This window comes from Bos grunniens, chromosome 14 (genome assembly GCF_055505025.1).
Source record: "Bos grunniens cultivar Pamir isolate PY7600 chromosome 14, Bosgru_T2T1.0, whole genome shotgun sequence".
Classification (NCBI taxonomy): Eukaryota; Metazoa; Chordata; class Mammalia; order Artiodactyla; family Bovidae; genus Bos; species Bos grunniens.
The window spans coordinates 6,946,067-6,968,284 of record NC_141178.1 but is presented as its reverse complement, the minus strand read 5'-3'; the positions used below and the strand labels follow the sequence as shown (position 1 = coordinate 6,968,284).

The window sequence follows — 22,218 nt, the reverse complement described above, 5'->3', positions numbered from 1 at the left end:
TTTCCAGTGGTCATGTATGGATGTGAGAGTTGGACTGTGAAGAAGGCTGAGTGCCAAATAATTGATGGTTTTGAACTGTGGTGTTGGAGAAGACTCTTGAGAGTCCCTTGGACTGCAAGGAGATCCAACCAGTCCATTCTAAAGGAGATCAGTCCTGGGTGTTCTTTAGAAGGACTGATGCTAAAGATGAAACTCCAGTACTTTGACCACATCATGCTAAGAGCTGACTCATTGGAAAAAACTCTGATGCTGGGAGGGATTGGGGGCAGGAGGAAAAGGGGACGACAGAGGATGAGATGGCTGGATGGCATCACCGACTCGATGAACATGGGTTTGGGTTAATTCCGGGAGTTGGTGATGGACAGGGAGGCCTGGCATGCTGCGATTCATGGGGTCGCAAAGAGATGGACATGACTGCGCAACTGAACTGAACTGAACTGAACTGATGTCAAACCTGTAGACCAACTCGATGAGTATTGCCATCTCAACAGCAATAGGTCTGCCAGTAAATGAACACATGCCACCTTTTAATTTACTTAGTTTTCTTTGTTTCAGTAATGCTTTGTAGTTTTCAGTGCACAAGTCAAACGTCTCTGTTTCTTAAATATATCCCTAAATGTTTTGTTCTTTTTGATACTGTTACACATGGACTTATTTTCTTAATTTTATTTTCAGATTGTTTCAGGTATATTCAGTTTAGTCGCTCAGTTGTGTCCAACTCTTTGTGACCCCATGGACTGTTTATTGCTTGGGCACAGAAGTAGTTAATTTCAGTATATTAATCTTGTATCCTGCTGACCTGATTTATTGGCTGATAGTTGTGTGTTTTTTTTTTTTTTAATTCCTAAGGATGATGTTAATTCCTCCATTCCAAATAGACATCTTCTTTTTTTTTTTCTATCTAATTATCCAATGCGTGATCTTTTTCAGGATATAAAAATTTCTTTCAACTTCTACTTTATTAAGCATTCTTTTTGTCAAAGAAATAATGTAATATTCGTTCTTTATTCATGTCAATATGGTATATTAATCAAACATTACATTGTTAGTTATTACACTGAGTGATATTTGTATGCAGAATAAACAAGCATTCCCAGGAACAATTCTACTTCGTCATAGTGTATAATTTCTTTTTATAAGGGCAGGATTCAATTTGACAGTATTTTGTTAAGGAAGTTTGCATCTATATTCCTAAAGGTTTTGGCCTATAATTGTCTTAACTTGTGATATCTTTGTCTGCTTTTGGTATCATACCTCATACAAGGTATAATACCTCATGTTTTTGCTTCGTAAAATGAATTGGAAGCTGTTTCAGCCTACTGTTTTCTCCAAATGTTATCCACTGTCCTCAGCAGCTGCTAGGTTAAACAACAGTTTAAATAACTCGTACAGTTTTCAAAAAACACCTGGGAAAAGAGGTTTTGTGGGCTTCCCTGGTAGCTCAGCTGGCAAAGAATCTGCCTGCAATACAGGAGACCCTGGTTCAATTCCTGGCTGGGGAGGATCCCCTGGAGAAGGGATAGGCTACCCACTCCATTCTTGGCCTTCCCTGGTGGCTCAGCTGGTGAAGAATCTGCCTGCAATGCAGGAGACCTGGGTTTGATCCCTAGGTTGGAAAGATCCCCTGGAGAAGGGAACGGCTACCCACTCCAGTATTCTGGCCTGGAGAATTCCATGAACTCTATGGTCCATGGGGTCCCAAAGAATCAACAGGGTTGAGCAACTTTCAGTTTCGCTGCTGAGCTGAGTATGTCACATAAAGACAATCTTTCAGAGAACCCCTGGACAGGATAAAGAATGACAGGTCTCTGGGGAGGAAGTTTTGAAGGAGTAGCAACCTGCTCTGCCTTTCTGGAGATTACAGTTTCACCATGATGGTCGGCTGTTGCTTTTCAAGGCTATTGCAGAGTTGAAAAGGCACGTGGTTGTAAGGAAAAGGCCACCGTGCTCACTGGTCTTACTGAGATTCAGCTGTATTAATACTCAAATAAATGCTCCTCAGATCGCTATAAGCATTTGGTCAATTTTCAGCAAACTGAAAAAGTTTTATCTTCATAAATTTGCCAATATTGTTCCCATTACTTTTAAGGAAGATAATTTTCATAGGTCTTTCAGACAGTTAAGTTCAGTCACTCAGTTGGGTCTGACTCTTTGGGTTGCTGTTTAGGCTCACCAATTAAAATTCAAGGGTTATAATTAAATAAGAGAGTAAAATCTACCAAAGTAAATACTTAAAATGACACTAGTTATTAAAAATAAAACAAACCTTCAGGTGAATTTAAACTTGAATTATTTCAAAATACAGGTAAATAAACTACCAAGAAACACAAATAAGAAAATATAATGTCTCCTAGTATATTATGACGGAGAAGGAAATGGCAACCCACTCCAGTGTTCTTGCCTGGAGAATCCCAGGGACAGAGGAGCCTGGTAGGCTGCCGTGTATGGGGTTGCACAGAGTCACACACGACTGAAGCAACTTAGCAGCAGCAGCAGCAGCAGCAGTATATTTTGACAGAGAAGGAAATGGCAACCCACTCCAGTATTCTTGCCTGGAGAATCCCAGGGATGGGAGAGACTGGTGGGCTGCCGTCTATGGGGTTGCACAGAGTCACATGTGACTGAAGCGACTTAGCAGCAGCAGTATATTATGAAAATGCATATTTTTCTTGGTAATTGTACCATAAAGATCTAGGTTCTCATGAACTTGGAAAACAATATATGAAGAGAGAACATGCAGATGATTGTTAAAACATCAGAGCACAGAGCTGTCTTAATAAAAATTACTTGTGCATTTTAGGCACATGTTACTCTTTTGTCTAACATTTGAGAGTAGAATGCTAGCCACAGACATTGGCCAGATGTGATATGTTGATCCAGTATTAACCGCTTTGCTTTTGTTATTTTTATACTTTGCAGATGTCACTTCATTCCAATTTTAATATTTAAAAGGAACACATATAAAATAACATAATATATCAGAGGAATTGGGATGTTATAAGAAAATAGTCAGTATATTTAAAAAGTGAATGTCATTCCCCAATTTGTCAAAATGGACAAAATGAAGGAGGTAAATATCTCAATTTAATCTGAAAAAAAAACCAGACTAAGTTATTTAAATTTTTTTCCTGACCTTTATTGTCTTATAAATCTAAGGTGTTGAAGTTACCTCTGATCATTAATAGTGGGCAAGGGCAGTTTGCTGGACTTGTGCCCCAAAAGGACTAATGAATGTTGAGGTAATCCTCATAAAATTTTAATCAGTTGCAATAATGAGAGAGAGAAAAAAAAATTTATGTCAAGTATTTCTCTATACAGTAAAAGCCATCTGTGTCAGAAAATCACATTCTGTTTCAGCAATATTATTTAAAGCTATTCACTTCAAGGCCACTCATCTTAGTATTTATGAGAAAATAGTACCTAAAGTCATTACAATAGCATTTGTCACTTTACTGCTATGGTTTTTTAAGAGGAAAATTCAGCTAATTTACCAGAAATGTTTCAGTGCATGTAACTTGGTGGCAATTTAGAAAGCAATAATGAATATATTATAATTATTATAGAAATATATGTAAAAAACCTAAAATAAAAAATAACATCTCAGGAGAAGGATAAAAATTGTCAATAAATTCTAAATAAAATTTAAATAATTCAGTTTCTGGTGGGGGCTTATTATTTACCCTGTGTTCATTAATATATTTTTAAGAACAACTTAGCTGGCTGGTTATAGATAATCATCTTTTTGCAATAGCACACTGTGAAAATTTTGTAGAATGACTTTTTTAAAAAATGTTTGTGAATGAGATGAATATATATGTAACTCAACTAATCCTGCCTATGCAATGTCTAAGCTTAACTATAGATAGAAGGAGTTGATACTCTTAGTGAATTGCAAGTTGAACATGATTATGTAGGGAATTATGTTATTCATTCATTCATTAAAAATATGTATCCTCAATTGTGTGCCAGAAATAAGGATAAAAAAAGCATAGCTATGACTTTGGATAGCCATATACTGTAGTGGTGCCTGCTAAGTCCCTTCAGTCATGTCTGTCCTGTGTAACCCTATGGACTTTAGCCCGCCTGTCCATAAGGTTCTTTAGCCTGTCCGTAAGATTCTCCAGGCAAGAATACTGGAGTGGGGTGCCATGACCTTCTCCAGGGGATCTATACTCTAGTGATAGGGAGAGACAAATAATTAAAATAAAACATGAAAAATCATATAATAAAAGCTGTGGGAGCAGAATAGAAAACGTATCCAAAGCCCTTGGAAAGGATTCGGAAAAGTGTTTCAATTAAATGGAGTCTCAAGTATAGTAGTAGGAGTTAAAATTCTGTTATTTTCTAAAATAATAAGGCTTACACTAAAATTCATGGTCAGCATGGGCTCCTACATTTCAAAACGGGAGTAAATCAGGGAGGTACCTGGCAAGCACAATGCTAACTGGAAACAAGGCCTTTGAAGAAAAGTAAAAATAATTGATATTATTTAGTTAGACAGTTGTGATATCATGTAAATGGAAAGCTGCTCTTTCTTCAGATTCTTGTAGAAAAAACCATAACAGGCCTATCAAAAATACATTATATTTGGGACTTTGCTTTTGCGTATGATGGACTAGTTTGTTTCAGACCAACTCTACTGACAGGAACAACTGGAAAAGCTGGGTAAAACACATTAAATCTCTTTGGAGGCATCAGAAAATTACTAAGACAACCAAAATTTGAGGGAAAAAAAAACCTCAGAGAGAATGGAACATGAAACTGTAGCTCAGTGCCATTTTTTCTTTCCTGATGTTTGCTGATTCCTAAGCACGAGGAAACCTAGAGATTCAGAAATAACTAGAGGTTGGTGTATGAGGCTAAGAAGCTATGTAAATCTTCTGGCAGTCTTGCAAGTGCAGGGAAGGGAGAAAGGAAGCTCAGGGCCAATTAAGAAGCCTGATTAATATGCCAGATCCTGGAAGGCTACACTCAGTGTACAAGGGCAAATCTGAAATAGCCCAGCCCGAAAAACAACTGAAACCCAGCTTTAAATTAGCTCAGTTTCAATACTAGATTCAGGAAATAAGTCAGAAATATGCAAAAGTAAATATCTATGGGAAAGATAAGACCATTCAGAAATAAAAATTAACCCTACTATATTTGTACACAATAATTAGGATTCAATCATATATTACCAGGCTATCACCATACAAGATAAATATACATACAAAAAAAGAAAAAGAGTAAAAAAGAAAATAAAAAATAGAGATTTAGGAAGATGATCTAGATGTTAAAATTATAAGGACGCTACAACAATTTTGATTTACAGGTTTATGGAAAATGCATTTTAGGATAGAGAATTTTAGTAGATAGCCAGTTTTTGTTAATAAAAAAGAAAAAGGTGGTTACAGAACAATAAGAAACAAAAATTAAAGACTTGATAGGTAGGATTGAGAAGATTAAAAGATTAATGAATATGGATTTATTCACAGAGGATTAATGAATTGATATAGCTCAGAAGAAAATGCTTAGCTTTAAGCATGGAAAGAAAATTCAGAGAAAAAATTTCAGAATATGTCTGATATGCCAAGAGTCATAATCCCACGAAAAAAATGGATAAGGCAGAGGAAGCAATATTTGAAAAGATAATTACCAAGAATTCAAACCATGAAATACAAACAAAAAAATGAAAACCATATTGTATTGAAGAGAACTAAAGGGGAAAGGTGAAACAATAAAGGAACATATCTACAGGATAGTGTAGACAACTGTCTTTAAGAATATGGGGTAGACGTGAGCTTCAGTGAAAGAATATAGAAATCACTATATAGGGGGAAGATGATGAGCTGGACGGCACTGAAGTGAAAAACTTCTCATCTAACGAAAGTATTACGAGAAATTCACTAGGAGAAAATTGAAACCAACAAGTGAGAGAAAATACATGCAATATATACATCTGACTCATGTATATAATTTACTGAAAAATCTACAAATGAATAAAAATATAGGCCACTCAATATTCAAACAAACAAATGGATATCAAAAAGGATATCCAAATCACAAATGATTATATTTTAACCATTATTTAACCTTATTCTTCAAGGTAATACAAATTGAAACTATAAAGAGTTAACTTCCTATCCAAATTGCTAGAAAGACAGAAAATACAAGGAGTTTGCAGGGATTGGAAGTAAAGAGAATTCATATAGACTGATAGGAAGAGTGAAATGTGTACATATCATTTTTCAGTACTTACTAAAATTGAATATATGCATAAACTATGACCTAGAAACTCAATTCTGAGAAAAAGAACTACCTGAAATACACTCAGTAAAAGACATTTACTAGAATGTCAAAATGTTCATGGCAGTATTTTCTCATAACAAATCCAAATTATAAACAATGCCAATTTACTCAACAATATCAATCAGCAAAAGAATTGGTTAAAAAGTATAGTATAATCAGATAAGAGGATATCATTCAGCAATAGAAACAAACAAAACACTAATGTAAACAGCAACATAGATGAATCTTACAAATAAAATAATGAGCAAAAAGAGGCCATAAACTTAAACTATACACTGTATTTTCTTATACAAAACTTAAAAATGCGCATAACTTCACAGAATTGCCAGCAAGAATGTAATTTACTTTGAGGATGTAGATAGGTTTTTTTTACATGACTGGGAAAGGTCAAGAAAGGGCTTCTGTGGTATTTTAAATGTCTGATTTATACCCTGTTTCTCAATCTGGGTCTGCAACCAAGAAGATGCTACCAGTGGCATGTAAACCCACATATAAGCCATATATTAGTGAATGAATATGTTTTTAAAATATTTTTAATGTATTTAAAATTTATTCTGATACAAAAATCACTTAAATTGTTATTGAATTCATAGCAGATTTTGCCACTGAATATTTTATCAATCTATACTTATCAATATAATATCACATTATAGATGTTTATAAGATATTTGAAATATTCCCCATTCATGAACAAAGGTTGGCATCAACAACTTAGATTATATACTGTCATTAAGTGAATGGTCATTTAAAATCTCTCTTGATTATATAATTATTTAATTAAAAGAAGATATATCTCCAAATGATGCAAAGTATCAAAATAATCTTGTCATTTTGGTGAATCCCCAAATAAAGCTCCACTTCAAGGTCCTCAAAGAAATATATTGAAGTGAAGTGAAGTTACTCAGTCGTGCCCAACTCTTTGCGACCCCATGGATAGTAGCCTGCACCAAGCTCCTCTGTCCATGGGATTTTCAAAGCAAGAGTACTGGAGTGGGTTGCCATTCGTTCTCCAGGGAATCTTCGCAACCCAGGGATTGAACCCAGGCCTCTCACATTATAGACAGAAGCTTTACTGTCTGAGCCACCAAGGAAATCCTAAATATATTGAAAGTAAGATGCAAATGGGTAGAGATTTCGCATTGTCACTGGATGATTAATCTCCCTAATTACACCTGTTATCAGATATTTGATGTTTACCAGAGCTTAAATTTTCAGTGGTAAAATAGATATCTGTAATTGTAATATTTCTAATGTGAATCGCAATAAAAATGGAGATAGTTTGAAAATCTCTGAAATAGTGACCCTGGCATATTGGCCAGAATATTAAATGCAGGCGTTCCTTCTGCCATTGATATTGTTAGTCACATTTCATGCCAAATAAGCTGTCATAGCTCAAGGATGGAGTGTTCAAGAGATGCATAGCATGAGTAATTCTCATGATGTCTCCCTTGCCTCATTCCAGAACACAAACCATGCAATTACTGACTCATTCAGGTCTCTCACAAAATCAAAGATTAAGAACGTCGGTTATCTGGTCTGAGGCAATAATAAGCCATCTGTGCTTCCCCAGTGGCTCAGCGGTAAAGAATCCAGCTACGATGCAGGAGACTTGGTTTTGATCCCCGAGTAGGACAGCTGCCCTGGAGGAGGAAACGACAGTCCACTCCAGTATCCTTGCCTGGAGAATCCCATGGGCCGAGGAGCCTGGTGGGCTACAGTGTGTGGGGTCGCAGAGTCAGACACTGAAGCGACTAAGGCCAGGGATCTAAAGGAACTGTGAAAACACAAATCTTGTGTGCTGCAGCAAAGAAAACACACTTCAAAACTGTGGTTGAGATAGTCCGGGGTTTACTTAGAAAACACTCACTCTTTTACTCTCAATAGTAGGAGGAGGAGGAGTGAAGATAATAATGATAATAGTGATAATAGTCATCAAAAACAATGCTTCCCTTCAGGGAGTGCCTGCCTTCTGTGAGGCATTGTTCTAGGTAATGAATAAACTATTTGATTTAACTGTGAGAAGAATAAGAATATGGGACTTTAAAGCCTTGTTTTATGTTATTATGATTATCTTTAAAACCTGCCCCTAATATACTTATTTCAGTTTTATCCAGTTGGCTAGGAACCGTGCCCAAAGATGATACTTAGGCAGTTTTTGTTATGGAGGCCTTCCTATTTCCTCACCGCAAGCCTTTGTGTGCTAAGTACCCTCTAGTTCACAAATTAACAGTTTCAAACAGAGATAAACCAAAACCTATATGATTCTGTCCTCCAGGCTACATTCCAGAGACTTCTTCAATAAGAAAGAATTGTTGTTCAAGAATTACCTAGGGAACATTTTAAAAACCAATGCTCATAATACTTTTTTAAAAAAAAGTTAATTAAATAAGAATTTCAGGGCTGGAAACAAAGCATCATTATTTTTTAAAAAGCCATGTGCAGCTGAAGTTGAAACCACAGGGTTAACCAGAGGTATTTAAAAGAGGGTTAAGAGTTCAGACTAAGTAATCTTATCTTCTAAGAATTCTATCTTTCTGTCAGTTATCAGACCTTAAATTTGGATTACAGTGTATTTTCCAGCAATGCAAAGAATCCAGTTATCAGCAATTGAAATCCTGATATCAATTTGGATATCAACTTTACCTCAACAGGGGGAAAATGTTTATTTAAAAAACTGTCTTTTCTTTATTCCTTGTGTCCAGAGAGGCCTAAACTTGTCTCTTTCTTGGGAAATATATATGATGGCCATAATAATTAATCAGCGTGTTGCAACATCCTGATATTTTCCTAACAAATTCTTAAAGATATTGCTCTTATTCCAAATGTACAAACAGACCATAAGCTAAACAAGCATGTCAACAAAATTCAATTTTCTACCAAGAATCATAGAGTCCTTCAGCAAATTGATTTACTTGTTGGGGGTTATGTCACTGCCAGTAATCCAGTACTGGTACCGGATTATTTAACAGTGTTCTCAGTTGTAAACTAGAGAAATTAAATCTGGTTATCTTAAACAGGAAAATAATTACACTGGAAGAGTGATCGTAGCTCATAAACTCTCTGCTGAGTCCTGGAGAACAACTGCGGGTGGGGACAAAGAAGGTAATATAAGGTGTACTGAATATCTTGCAGCAGGAGCAACATCGCGAGGTACCATTGCCCGTGCACTGACCACCGATGTTAATCTGTGAAGTGGGAAGTGAGTAGCGGTTCCAGTTCTTTTTCACCTTCGAATTGGTATGGTTACCTTCCTTTTATTCTTTGCTGACATCATTGCTCTGGTCCTTAGAAAAATCTTTCTGGAAAGGACCTGATGTAAATAACTGAATATCAGTCATAGTTCTGGGTTACCCCCGTTCGGCTGAACCAGTTACAATACTGAAATTTTTCCTCACCATCTAAGTTAAATAACCACTGTGAAAGCACCTTAAGGATCCCACGAGCACTCAGGTGGTCCAGACCCCAGATTGTCCCATGACGAAATACATGATGACTGGCATGTCAAGCGTCCTTCAGGACCCTGTTCTGAACCCCTTCTTCTGAATGGATCAGGACTGGGATCTTCCAAGTGTCAAATATTTGAGTAATCCTCCTCCTCTCCCAGATGACTGAATTTTTGGCATCCAGAGCTGAAGAGTGACTTCATAAATTATTCAAGAAAGCCCAGAATGTAAGTGTGAATCCAGAGTTTGGAACCTGGCAGGCTTGTTCCAGAGTCAGACCTATAAAACACTGACCCCATACTCCTTTCTTCTAGATACGTTTGTATCTCATTAAGTGAATTTCCCTCACAAAAATTACATATTGAAGAAGTTGGAAGGAGGCACTGGGGAAAACTGGAAAGGGTATCAGGAAGAGTGTTTAAGAGACCTTAAAATCACGTGTATGCAAGGTGCCCAAGGCTAACAACACCTTAGGACACAGGGGTCCTTGGGACTAGTGCACATTTGGTAGCTTCTTTAAAATCCTCACTTATTTAATCTTCATGATTTATATGCCTGCATAAAAGGAACACCAGTAATAAAAATAACTTGTTAATTGAATCATCACAGGTCAAAGCAGTGAAGTAAATAAAATGAAGCATGAAAAGAAAACAGAAATATATTTGTTCCATTATAATAAAAAATAAATGGAAAAAATAGTTTTATTTTAGGATGCTTAACTTAACTTTAGGGGGTGGAAACTGTCCTCGATTTAATTAAAAAATTCATCATCGAAGAATAGCAAGCTAGGAAGTAGGAAAAGTGTCCAACCAAGAGAATAATTTTCTCCTCATAGGTGACTAGATGGGTTTGAAAGTTATAGCAATAAAATCTGTGTTTGTTTTAGATTTACTGCCATTCTTGGTCTAAAAGAATATTAATAATAGAGTTAAAGCCCAATAAGTTATAGGGAAAACTAAGAAAGGCAAGAAGAAACCTTTGAGCCAAACACAATTCCTGCTTAAAGTATCGAGCATGGGTGGCATTGCGAATATAGACTTCTAAGACAGAGGAATTGTATAAACCCTGTAGCCCTCTCTGAGACTTAGAATGATGAAAGGCTGTTTTGAAATATAATAAAAAAGAGGATGAAGCAGGTTTAAATAAAGATGGATTAGGTAAGGAAATCTATAGTTTTAGGAAATGTATGCAACTGAAAGCAAAGGTAGCCTGAACAACATTTTTAAAAATCGAGAGGCTCGTAAGTAATCTATATTGGATACATTTTAAGTTTTATTCAACTCAAGTGAGTAGAGAAAGTATTTATTACGTTTCTAATACAGATCCACAATCTGGTTTACAAACAGGCTCACCTATAACTAGGCAATTTCTATTTTCTCTGGGCATATATTTTCTCAAAACAAGGAGTGTCCAAAATATGTCAACACATAAGGATAAAATAAGGTAGTTCCAGAAATGGAAAAACAGTTTAGTTTTTCAAAAGTTTAACTAACAAAATCCAAACATAAATATTTAGATGTCACTAAGAAATAGACAGTTAAGAAGATGTGATATTTGAAATTTATTAATATAACAAGGAAATACGTGCAGAAATGTGCTTGGCCTCTAACACAGGTATAATCCAGGTCATAATACAAAGACATTGGTATCTAAAATTTTAGAGGATATTGATGATTATAATCTAATCATAGCATAATTGAAGGCATGGCTAAATTTGCATCTATGAGGTTTGCATCCATGCTATGTTTCAAAAAAGGAAGGAAATCTACATAGAATTCTGCAGACAATGAACATAAAATGTAATTTCACTATATCTCCAACACTAACCAAGAAAGAGATAAGATCTGTTTGCTGTCATGAACTGTCTGGTAAACTATATTAAGTGTAGAGGGAAACCGTTTTGTGGCAAACTTATGCTTCATATATATTTCCCAGCACTTAGCAAAACAGATCATTTCTTTTGCTCTGATTTCATTCTCACAAAACAAATAGTTTTGCTTTGTAATAGCACAGCCTTACTAGGCTATCGCAAGGGCATTGGATGAAGGTGACTGATGAAATAATACATACAACTCAGAAAATGGGTACACTAAAGGAGTTATGCCAGCATTTCTAGTCATGGGATGCAGTTTACTCCTCTTATACAAATATTACTAACAGAACTACTCATTTCTAGGGTTAAAATTTTTTTTTAAAATTGCAGTTCTGAAAGAAATAATGCACAAGAATAAAAAAAAAAAAAAAAAAAAACTAAGGAAGAAGTGTCCCTGACAAATATAAAGTTGTACTATAAAATGAGTAACTAAGACAGTGTGAAAACTTTTCAAATAATAAATCAACAAATAAAATAATCAAAAGTCCAGAAACAGAAAAAGGTATACTTTTAAACAGTTTCACCTAAAATCAGTGATAAAACTATGGGCTAGTGTAATCTATGTGACTGATACACGGTAGCCTTGCCTAACACTAATGAATGAATCCTTGTAAACTTTTATGGCATACAGCATATTATATTCCTATTCATAATACACTATTGGAAGCTTTGTTACATTTTTTTAAGAAAACACCTGTGATGATAATCTGATACACAATGTCTCCAATTATGAGACAGGCATACTGTAAGTAATGTAATTATTTGAAAGCAAAGTTAGGACACTAAGAAATCGAACATATTATTAATATTACATTAAATATCACTCACGTTATGCCCAAGTAAGGATAGGCTATCCACCTTAGTTCAAGTGGTGCACTGATGTTCTACACAAGCACTACTTAGGTGTTAATGAAAACTGTGTCACACAACTCTTGCTACACACGTATTATATTCTCATATGAAGGCACACATATAAGCAACAGATTGAAGGGCACAAACAGAGCCTTGTGCACACCAGGACCCAGGAGAAAGGAGCAGTGACCCCACAAGAGAGTGACCCAACTTGCCCGTGAGTGTCCAGGAGTCTCCAGCAGAGGCCTGGGTCGGTGGTGGCCTGCTGCAGAGTTCGGGGCACTTGAGGGCACCGAGTGTAGCAATGCATACAGGGGAACATTTGAAGGAGGTTGCTATTATCTTCATTACTTCCACGATAGTATAAGTAAGTAAGTGTTGGTCACTCAGTCGTGCCTGACTCTTTGTAAACAAATGGACTGCAGCCCACCAGGCTCCTCTGTCCATGAGATTTTCCAGGCAAGGATACTGGAGTGGGTGGCCATTTCCTTCTCCAGGGGATCTTCCCAGCCCAGGGATCAAACCCAGGTCTTCTGCACTGCAGGCAGATTCTTTACCAACTGAGCTACAAGGGAAGCCCCCAGGATAGTTTGGCCCCAGATGACTTCCCTGGTTAGGCTCAGACAGTAAAGCATCTGCCTACAATGTGGGAGACCTGGGTTCAATCCCTGGGTTGGAAGATCTCCTGGAGAAGGAAATGGCAACCCACTCCAGTATTCTTGCCTGGAAAATGCCATGGATAAAGGAGCCTGGTAGGCTACAGTCCATGGGGTCAGAAAGAATCAGACACAACTGAGCGACTTCACTCAAATAAGAGGTAGGGAACACAGCTCCACCCATCAACAGAAAATTGGATTAAAGATTTATTGAGCATGGCCCCTCCCATCAGCACTAGACAAAGTTCCCCTTTCAGTCAGTCTCTCCCATCAGGAAACTTCCATAAGCCTCTTATTCTTCTCCATCAGAGGGCAGACAGACTGAGAATCACAATCACAAAAAACTAACCAATCTGATGACATTGACCACAGCCTTGTCTAACCAATGAAACTATAAGCCATGCCATGTAGGGCCACACAAGACAGATGGGTCATGGTGGAGAGGTCTGACAAAACGTGGTCCACTGGAGAATGGAATGGCAAACCACTTCAGTATTCCTGCCTTGAGAACCCCATGAACAGTATGAAAAGGAAAGATAGGACACTGAAAGATGAACTCCCCAGGTCAGTAGGCGCCCAATATGCTACTGGAGATCAGTGGAGAAATAACTCCAGCAAGAATGAAGAGATGGAGCCAAAGCAAAACAACACCCAGTTGTAGATGTGACTAGTGATGAAAGTAAAGTCCGATGCTGCAAAGAGCAATATTGCATAGGAACCTGGAATGTCAGGTCCATGAATCAAGGCAAATTGGAAGTGGTCAAACAGGAGATAGCAAGAGTGAACGTCGACATTCTAGGAATCAGTAGACTAAAATGGACTGGAATGGGTGAATTGAACTCAGATGACCATTATATCTACTTCTGTGGGCAGGAATCCCTTAGAAGAAATGGAGTAGCCATCATAGTCAACAAAAGAGTCCAAAATGTAGTAGTTGGATGCAATCTCAAAAATGACAGAATGATCATTGTTCATTTTCAAGGCAAACCATTCAATATAACGGTAATCGAAGTCTACGCCCCGACCAGTAATGCTGAAGAAGCTGAAGTTAAACAGCCCTATGAAGACCTACAAGACCGTCTAGAACTAACACCTCCAAAAGATATCCTTTTTATTATAGGGGACTGGAATGTAAAAATAGGAAGTCAAGAAATACCTGGAGTAACAGGCAAATTTGGCTTTGGAATACAAAATGAACCAGGGTAAAGGCTAATAGAGTTTTGCCAACAGAACACATTGGTCATAGCAAACACCCTCTTCCAACAACACAAGAGAAGACTTTAACCACGGACATCACCAGATAGTCAATACGGAAATCAGACTGATTATATTCTTTGCAGCCAAAGATAGACAAGCTCTATACAGTCAGCAAGAACAAGACTGGGAGCTGACTGTGGCTCATCATGAACTCCTTATTGCCAAATTCAGACTTAAATCGAAGAAAGTAGGGCAAACCCCTAGACCATTCAGATACGACCTAAATCAAATCTCTTACAATTATACAATGGAAGTGACATATAGATTCAAGGAATTAGATCTGATAGACAGAGCGCCTAAAGAACAGTGGATGGAGATTCCTGACATTGTACAGGAGGCAGAAATCAAGATCATCCCCAAGAAAAAGAAATGCAAAAAGAAAGAATGATTATCTGAGGAGGCCTTACAAATAGCTGTGAAAAGAAGAAAAGCAAAAGGCATTTGAATGCAGAGTTTCAAAGAATAGCAAGGAGAGATAAGAAAGCCTTCCTCAGTGATCAATGCAAAGAAATAGAGGAAAACAGTAGAATGGGAAAGACTAGAGCTCTCTTCAAGAAAATTACAGATAGCAAGAGAACATTTCGTGCAAACATGGGGACAATAAAGGACAGAAATGGTGTGGACCTAAAAGAAGCAGAAGACATTAAGAAGAGGTGTCAAGAATACATAGAAGTCACTCAGTCGTGTCCGACCTTTTGAGACCCCATGGACTATAGCCCACCAGGCTCCTCCCTCCATGGGATTCTCCAAGCAAGAGTACTGGAGTGGACTGCCATTTCCTTCTCCAGGGGATCTTCCTGACCCAGGGATCGAACCCAGGTCTCCCGCATTCCAGGCAGACACTTTAACCTCTGAGCCACCAGGGAAGCCCTGGTGGACTATACAAAAAAGATCTTCATGACCCAGATAATCACAATAGTATGATCACTCACCTAGAGCCAGACATCCTGTAATGTGAAGTCAAGTGGGCCTTAGGAAGCATTACTATGAACACAGCTAGTGAAGGTGATGGAATTCCACTTCACTTATTTCAAATCTTAAATAGGATGCTGTGAAAGTGTTGCACTCAAAATGCCAGGAAATTTGGAAAACTCAGCAGTGGCCACAGGACTGGAAAATGTCAGTTTTCATTTCAATCCCAAAGAAGAGAAGTGAAAGTCGCTCAGTTGTGTCCAACTCTTTGCAACTCCATGGGCTATGCAGTCCATGGAATTCTCCAGACCAGAATACCGGAGTGGGTAGCCTTTTGCTTCTCCAGGGGATCTTCCCAAACCAGGTCGAACACGGGTTTCCCACATTGCAGGCAGATTCTTTATCAGGTGAGCCACAAGGGAAGTCCATCCCAAAGAAAAGAAATGCCAAAGAATGTTCAAACTACAGCACAATTGCACTCATCTCACACATTAGCAAGGTAATGCTCAAAGTTCTCCAAGCCAGGCTTCAACAATACATGAACTGTGAACTTCCAGATGTAAAGCTAGATTTAGAAAAGGCAGAGGAACCAGAGATCAAACTGCCAACATCCCTTGGATCATTGAAAAAGCAAGAGAGTGCCACAAAAGTATCTATTGCTTTATTGACTATGCCAAAGCCTTTGACTGTGTGGATCACCCCAAAATGTGGAAAATTCTAAAGAGATGGGAATACTAGACCACCTGACCTGCCTCTTGAGAAACCTGTATGCAGGTCAGGAAGCAACAGTTAGAACTGAACATGGAAAAACAGACTGGTTCCAAATAGGAAAAGGAGTATGTCAAGGCTGTGTATTGTCATCCTGCTAATTTAACTTATATGGAGAGTACATCATGAGAAATGCTGGGCTGCATGAAGCACAAAGTGGAATCAAGATTGCTGGGAGAAGTATCAATAACTTCAGATATGAAGATGACACTACACTTATGTTTTGTGAAAGTGAAGAAAGTAAAGAAGAACTAAAGAGCCTCTTGATGAAAGTGTAAGAGGAGATGGAAAAGTTGGCTTAAAACTCAACATTCAGAAAACTAAGATCATGGCATCTGGTCTCATCACATCATGGCAATAGATGGGGAACAGTGTAAACAGTGACAGACTTTATTTTCTTGGGCTCCAAAATCACTGCAGATGGTGACTGCAGCCATGAAATTAAAAGACACTTGCTCCTTGAAAGAAAAGCTATGACCAACCTAGACAGCATATTAAAAAGCAGAGATATTACTTTGCCAACAAATATCTGTCTGGTCAAAGTTATGGTTTTTCAGTAGTCATGTATGGATGTGAGAGTTGGACTATAAAGAAAGCTGAGCACTGAAAATTTGATGATTTTGAACTGTGGTGCTGGAGAAGACTCTTGAGAGTCCCTTGGATTGCAAGGAGATCCAACCAGTCAATCCTAAAGGAAATCAGTCCTGAATATTCGTTGCAAGGTCTGATGCTGAAGCTGAAGCTCTGATATTTTGGTCACCTGATGTGAAGAACTGACTCATTTGAAAAGACCCTGATGCTGGGAAAGATTGAAGGCAGGAGGAGAAGGGGACTACAAAGGGTGAGATGGTTGGATGGCATCACTGACTCAATGGATATGAATTTGAGTAAACTCCAGGAGTTGATGATTCACAAGGAGGCCTGGTGTGTTGCAGTCCATGGGGTCGCAAAGAGTTGGACACGACTGAGCGACTGAACTGAACTGAAGTGTATTAACTATATGGTATGATGATTATTTTCTATTCGTCATGTGGAAATGGATCATCACGAAAGTCTTCATCCTCCTCATCTTCACACTGAGTAGGCTGAAAGTGAAAGTCACTCAGTTGTGTCCTACTCTGCTACTGAAGAGGAGGAGGAAAAGGAGGGTTGGTCTTGTTTTTCAGGGATAGCAGATACAGAAGCAGTGGAGGAGATAGAAGGGGAGGCAAAAGAGGCAGGCACACCCCATGTAACTTTATAAAAATGCATTATAGTTTATGTCTGATCTCCTTGCTTTTTCATTTCTCCAAAAATGCTTCTATGTGGTACCGATCCCTCATCTACTGTCTGTTTTAGTTTCAGTGCTCAAGGATCCATGTTTTAAAAAAGTCAAAAGCAGGCTTCAATAATCAGAACTCTTCTGTCAGGCCATCCGTCGTCAATTTCTTTTGTTTGCTTCTGGCACTGCTTCTTCATTTTCTTCAGCATTGGTTCGGAAGCACTCATCTCCATCAGATGGTCTTCTCTTTGTTCCTTTGATGTGATGTCTATTAGCTCTTGAGTTTCTCTAAGATCCATACCTTGGAACCCTTTACACTCCACCTTTTTTTTTTTTTCTTTTTTCTTCTATATCCACATGATTTCCTTTATTGGCTCTATTGTAAAGCCTATGAAGTCATGTGTAACATCTGGACACAGTTTTCCTCCAGAAGGAGTTTATTGTTTCAAGTTTGGTGGATTTCACAGTTTTTTCTATAACAGTGATGGCATCTCCAAAAGTGTAATCCTCCAGACTTTTATGATGTTTCATCAGGATTCTCTTCCATAGAGTTCACAGTCCATTGTAAAGGTCCTGATGATCCTCTGGTCTAAAGGTTGAATTAGAGACATTGTATTTAGGGGCAAGCAGACCACATTGGTGGAGAAGGCAATGGCACCCCACTCCAGTACTCTTGCCTGGAGAATCCCATGGATGGAAGAGCCTGGTAAGGCTGCAGTCCATGGGGTCGCTGAGGCTCGGACACGACTGAACGACTTCACTTTCACTTTTCACTTTCGTGCATTGGAGAAGGAAATGGCAACTCGCTCCAGTGTTCTTGCCTGGAGAATCCCAGGGATGGGGGAGCCTGCTGGGCTGCCGTCTATGGGATCACACAGAGTCGGACACGACTGAAGCAACTCAGCAGCAGCAGCAGCAGACCACATTGGTGCCTTCGGCCCTGAACTCATGGGGTTCTGGGTGACTATGGGAATTACCCCCCTCCCACCCCCCCGCCAAAAAAAAAAAAAACACTTTAAAAGGCAATTCCTTACTGGCAAGGTATTTCCCGACTTCAGGGAAAAAACAAAAACGGAACAAACCCAGAAAAAGTGTTTTATTGTCCAGGTCTTTTTGTTGTACAATTAAAAACAAAAAACAAAAAAACTGGCAGCTGCTATTTATCTTTTCAAGGTTCAGAAGTTAGAAGCACTTGAGAAAAGAGCATTTGCACCAAATGGTGAAATCGTCCTATTCCTTCCTGACTTAAAGCCTGGTGCTCACTTGTCTTCCTTTCTAATAAATGTCCCTTGTGGCGTTTTCCCCCCCAGGAATGCTTGCATTAAAATCCTGCTCAGGCAGATATCCTTTCTCCTCAATGATTTTCTTAACAGCATCTGGGAACTCATCTGTTGCCTCTCAGTTACCTGTTATCTTGATATTTTTAAGCCAAATTTCTTTCTACAATGATCAAACCATCCTTTACTGGCATTAAATTCTCCAGCTTTAGATCCTTCACCTTTCTTTTGCTTTAAGTTGTCGTATAATGACTTCACGTTTCTCAAATCATGTTAGAAATTCATAGATATGTCTTTCTTAGACCAATCGTGTACCCACATCAAACTGCATTTTTAATATGATATTCTTTTAAAAAGTAGTTTGCAAGAAGTACAAGATTTTCGAATCTGGTGGAATGACCACAGCAATGGCATTCCTTATTTCCTTTTTTTATATAATGGCCCTTATGCTGTATTCATTTCTCTTGAAGTGGCAGGCAACCTTAATTGCAGACCTCAATCACTGGTACATATCCAGCAATTCCCTTTTTTCTTGCAATGTCATATATTTTCGTGCTTCTTGGAGCACTTCTGGCATCACTAGTGACACTTCATATGGGTCTCCTGGCGTTACCCAAGGTTTAGGGTATCGTGCTAAATATAACGACAGAAGTGCAAGTACAATGAGCCATCACTTTTTACTGTGATACCAGTTCACTGCCAAGATCAACTGCTTATGTGAAGATGATTAGTACCACACAGAATTTTAAGCAGATACTCACAACTCTTGAGCTCATTGTGACAGCAACAGGAGGTTTCTATGACATTGTGACAGCAGTCCAGTATGTACTGGAGTTAACGTGACACAGGGTTGCTTTAACACTGCATCTGTACATTCACTTGCATTTCTCTTGACTGCAAATGGCACCATGTATGATCTGTAAGTGTTTGTGTGCAGAAGTTTTGATAAATCTTAATTTTCACAATAAATTTGTGAATATTTTATGGTAATAAATGATAAAATAGACTAGTATCAACATATATTTTGTGTATTCATGACATAACTAATTTTTTTTCAGTATTTCTAGGCTTTGTGACTTGTCTGCACGTTTTTTCAACTTATTGCAAATCTCTGAAGAATTTTCCAATATACTTATTGCAAAACAATCTGCATATAAGTAACCTACACAGTTCAAACTCATGTTGTTCAAGGGTTAACTCTCTATATAAACTCATATAAATACGTGTTTAAAGTCTTGAAGAAAATAAAGAAAAAGAAATGGCTGTCTCAAAGGCGGGAACTGGGGAGATTTATAAGAGAAATTTTACTACTTTTAGGTGTGTTATTTAGTTTGACTATTTAGGTGGTACATAGTTGATTTTTTTCCCCCCACAGAAACAATATTAAATGTTATTTTTTATTAAAAGTGCATTTTAAAAGGAAGATATACAAGGAATAAAATAGTATTTTCCCTTGAAAACTTCTGTCATAAAATTTTAGATTACAAAGTAGTATAAAAGATAAATATCTAAGATGACATGAAAAAAACCATCTGATTTTAAGTTGACCATGGACATTTCAGTGAAAGGAGGCAACATCTCAATTCTAACAGAAGTTTGCTCAATAATTTAAAGGAAATGTCTATAGTCCTATAAAACTAATAATGTGGTGTTTGGAAAAAATTAATTTATATGACTGAATAATCATGTCACATTATAGATAAACACTCACAACAGATGGAAGAAGGTTGTGTGCCATAATTTCTGAGCTCTAAGGAAGGAATGAGCTGGAGGAAAACACACCTAAACTCACCTCCATATGTCTCCCGTAAGCCTTCTCTGTGATGTTTTTATGTTTTCCATTAACCTCTATGTGCTCCTAAAATGTATGGAAAAGGCTCTGTGGGCAAGCCTATGTAACATCCCTGCCTTGCCTCTGAAGGGAATGATCACTAGCTGTCGTGAGAGTCTCAAAGGATTAAAATGACACAGGCACACACCAAGGTTTCACAACACTACTTTACACAAAACAATTCTCTTCCTTTGCTACACTCAAAACGACTTTGTAAATCTTGATTATAGCATTTTAAGAAAGTGTTTGGCACCATTAGGACATCAATAAATATTTCTCAAATGAGTGAACAATTCAGTAGGTTGTGTAACATATAAACGACTTTTAAGAAAAATTTTCCTAGAACAATTCTAAAAGCCATAGAACTTCAGCAAAAATAATATTTTTATTATTGACCAAAAAAATCCTTGCCAATATCACTGGCATACAACCAACTATGTACTCTATCTGCAGGATCTTTACATTCAATTCAAATATTACTATCTATTTTCATGTTAAACTTTATCTAGAAGGAGTCTATTCTCATATATGCCAAATTCAAAGGATATATTTAACTTTACATTGTCAGATTCTCAAGAGACAAGTCATTAATCAAAAGTACTCTGAACTATTGACCTATGTTTAGTGAACAAAGCGTGAACAAGGTATTAAAACAATATCATTTTACTTTAATTCAAATAATTGATTTGGTGATTTGGTGTCCTTGCCTGTGTCCTCTCTGACTCTTTGTGACTCTATGGACTCTATTAGTGTAAGGAAACAAATAATACTTCAGTTTGATTTACTTCATCATGGCAGTCATATAAACAATAGAGATATTTCTTTAGCCCATGTAAAAATGGTATTTTCTTTTTTATTGAGTTAGTAGAAAAAGAACCATAAAAAATTAAAATCAAAATGATTTAACCAAATAAACTGAATTTAAATAATGTTTGTCAAAAGTTTTCACTTTCATCTCAGGTTCAAAGGATCTGTTAACAAAATAAGCCACTCGTTATATACGAATAAATAATACAAATATTTACTAGAGAATTATCTAGCTTACTTTCAAAATACTAACATTAAAAGAAAAGAAAAATAGAAGAGCAGAAGATACATCACCAAATAGGATTCTGACCAACATCCAGACTTGAACAGTGCTGGGAATCCCCCTGCCACAGTGCATCTGGAGTACCAACTGGGAAAAGGTCTGTGGGTGAGACTTCAAAGCCTGCAGTTTGGGGTTCCCGCTTATAATCCCAGGGTGGACCCAAACTGATATCATCATCAATCTGTGAGCAAATTGCAAGCTTCGTTTCAGGATAATGACTTGGTTTTGTCATGTGAGACTGGGAATGTTGCTAAGCCTGGGGCTTGATTGCCCTGGCCCCCTCCAGGTTTCAGCAATCTCAAGTCTCCTCCCCCGTCTTATTTAAGGCGCTGCACCTCTTGCACTCCCGGCAGACAGTCACTCCCAGTCTGGGCGGTGTCCAGGCAGGCTAGAAGCAAGGTCAGAGGCCTGCTCTGCTTTGTCTCTGAAGCTGAAACAGAACTATTTATTTAATTTCCCTAACAATTGTCTGAAACCTAAACTAAATGTTAAAAAATAAACTATGTAAGAATTTATGTCACCCTCGGATATACAGATAGTCAGTCTCGCACCAGAAAAGTAAAACACAAAGATTCTTAAACCTTAAAATACACTATTAGTTAGATTGCCTTTTTCAATCATCACAGCCTTAATATACAGATAAGTTCAGACAAAAGAATAGAATTACTATGCTAGACTTTCTCATCAGCCACAGAGAGAAGGAAGGAAAA

The 22,218-nt window shown here is 37.6% G+C and overlaps 1 protein-coding gene across 1 annotated transcript in view; it reads right to left on the bottom strand.

Moving 5' to 3' along the window:
• The window catches only part of CNBD1 (cyclic nucleotide binding domain containing 1), an 89,846-nt gene extending 68,044 nt beyond the window's left edge, over positions 1–21,802 (bottom strand). Inside the window, exon 1 of the mRNA XM_086335859.1 lies at positions 21,520–21,802. Within this exon, the coding sequence (XP_086191985.1) occupies positions 21,520–21,685 (166 nt within the window). The 5' untranslated portion in view covers positions 21,686–21,802. The remainder of the gene's footprint in view (positions 1–21,519) is intronic.
• Between the last annotated feature and the right edge of the window lie 416 nt (positions 21,803–22,218).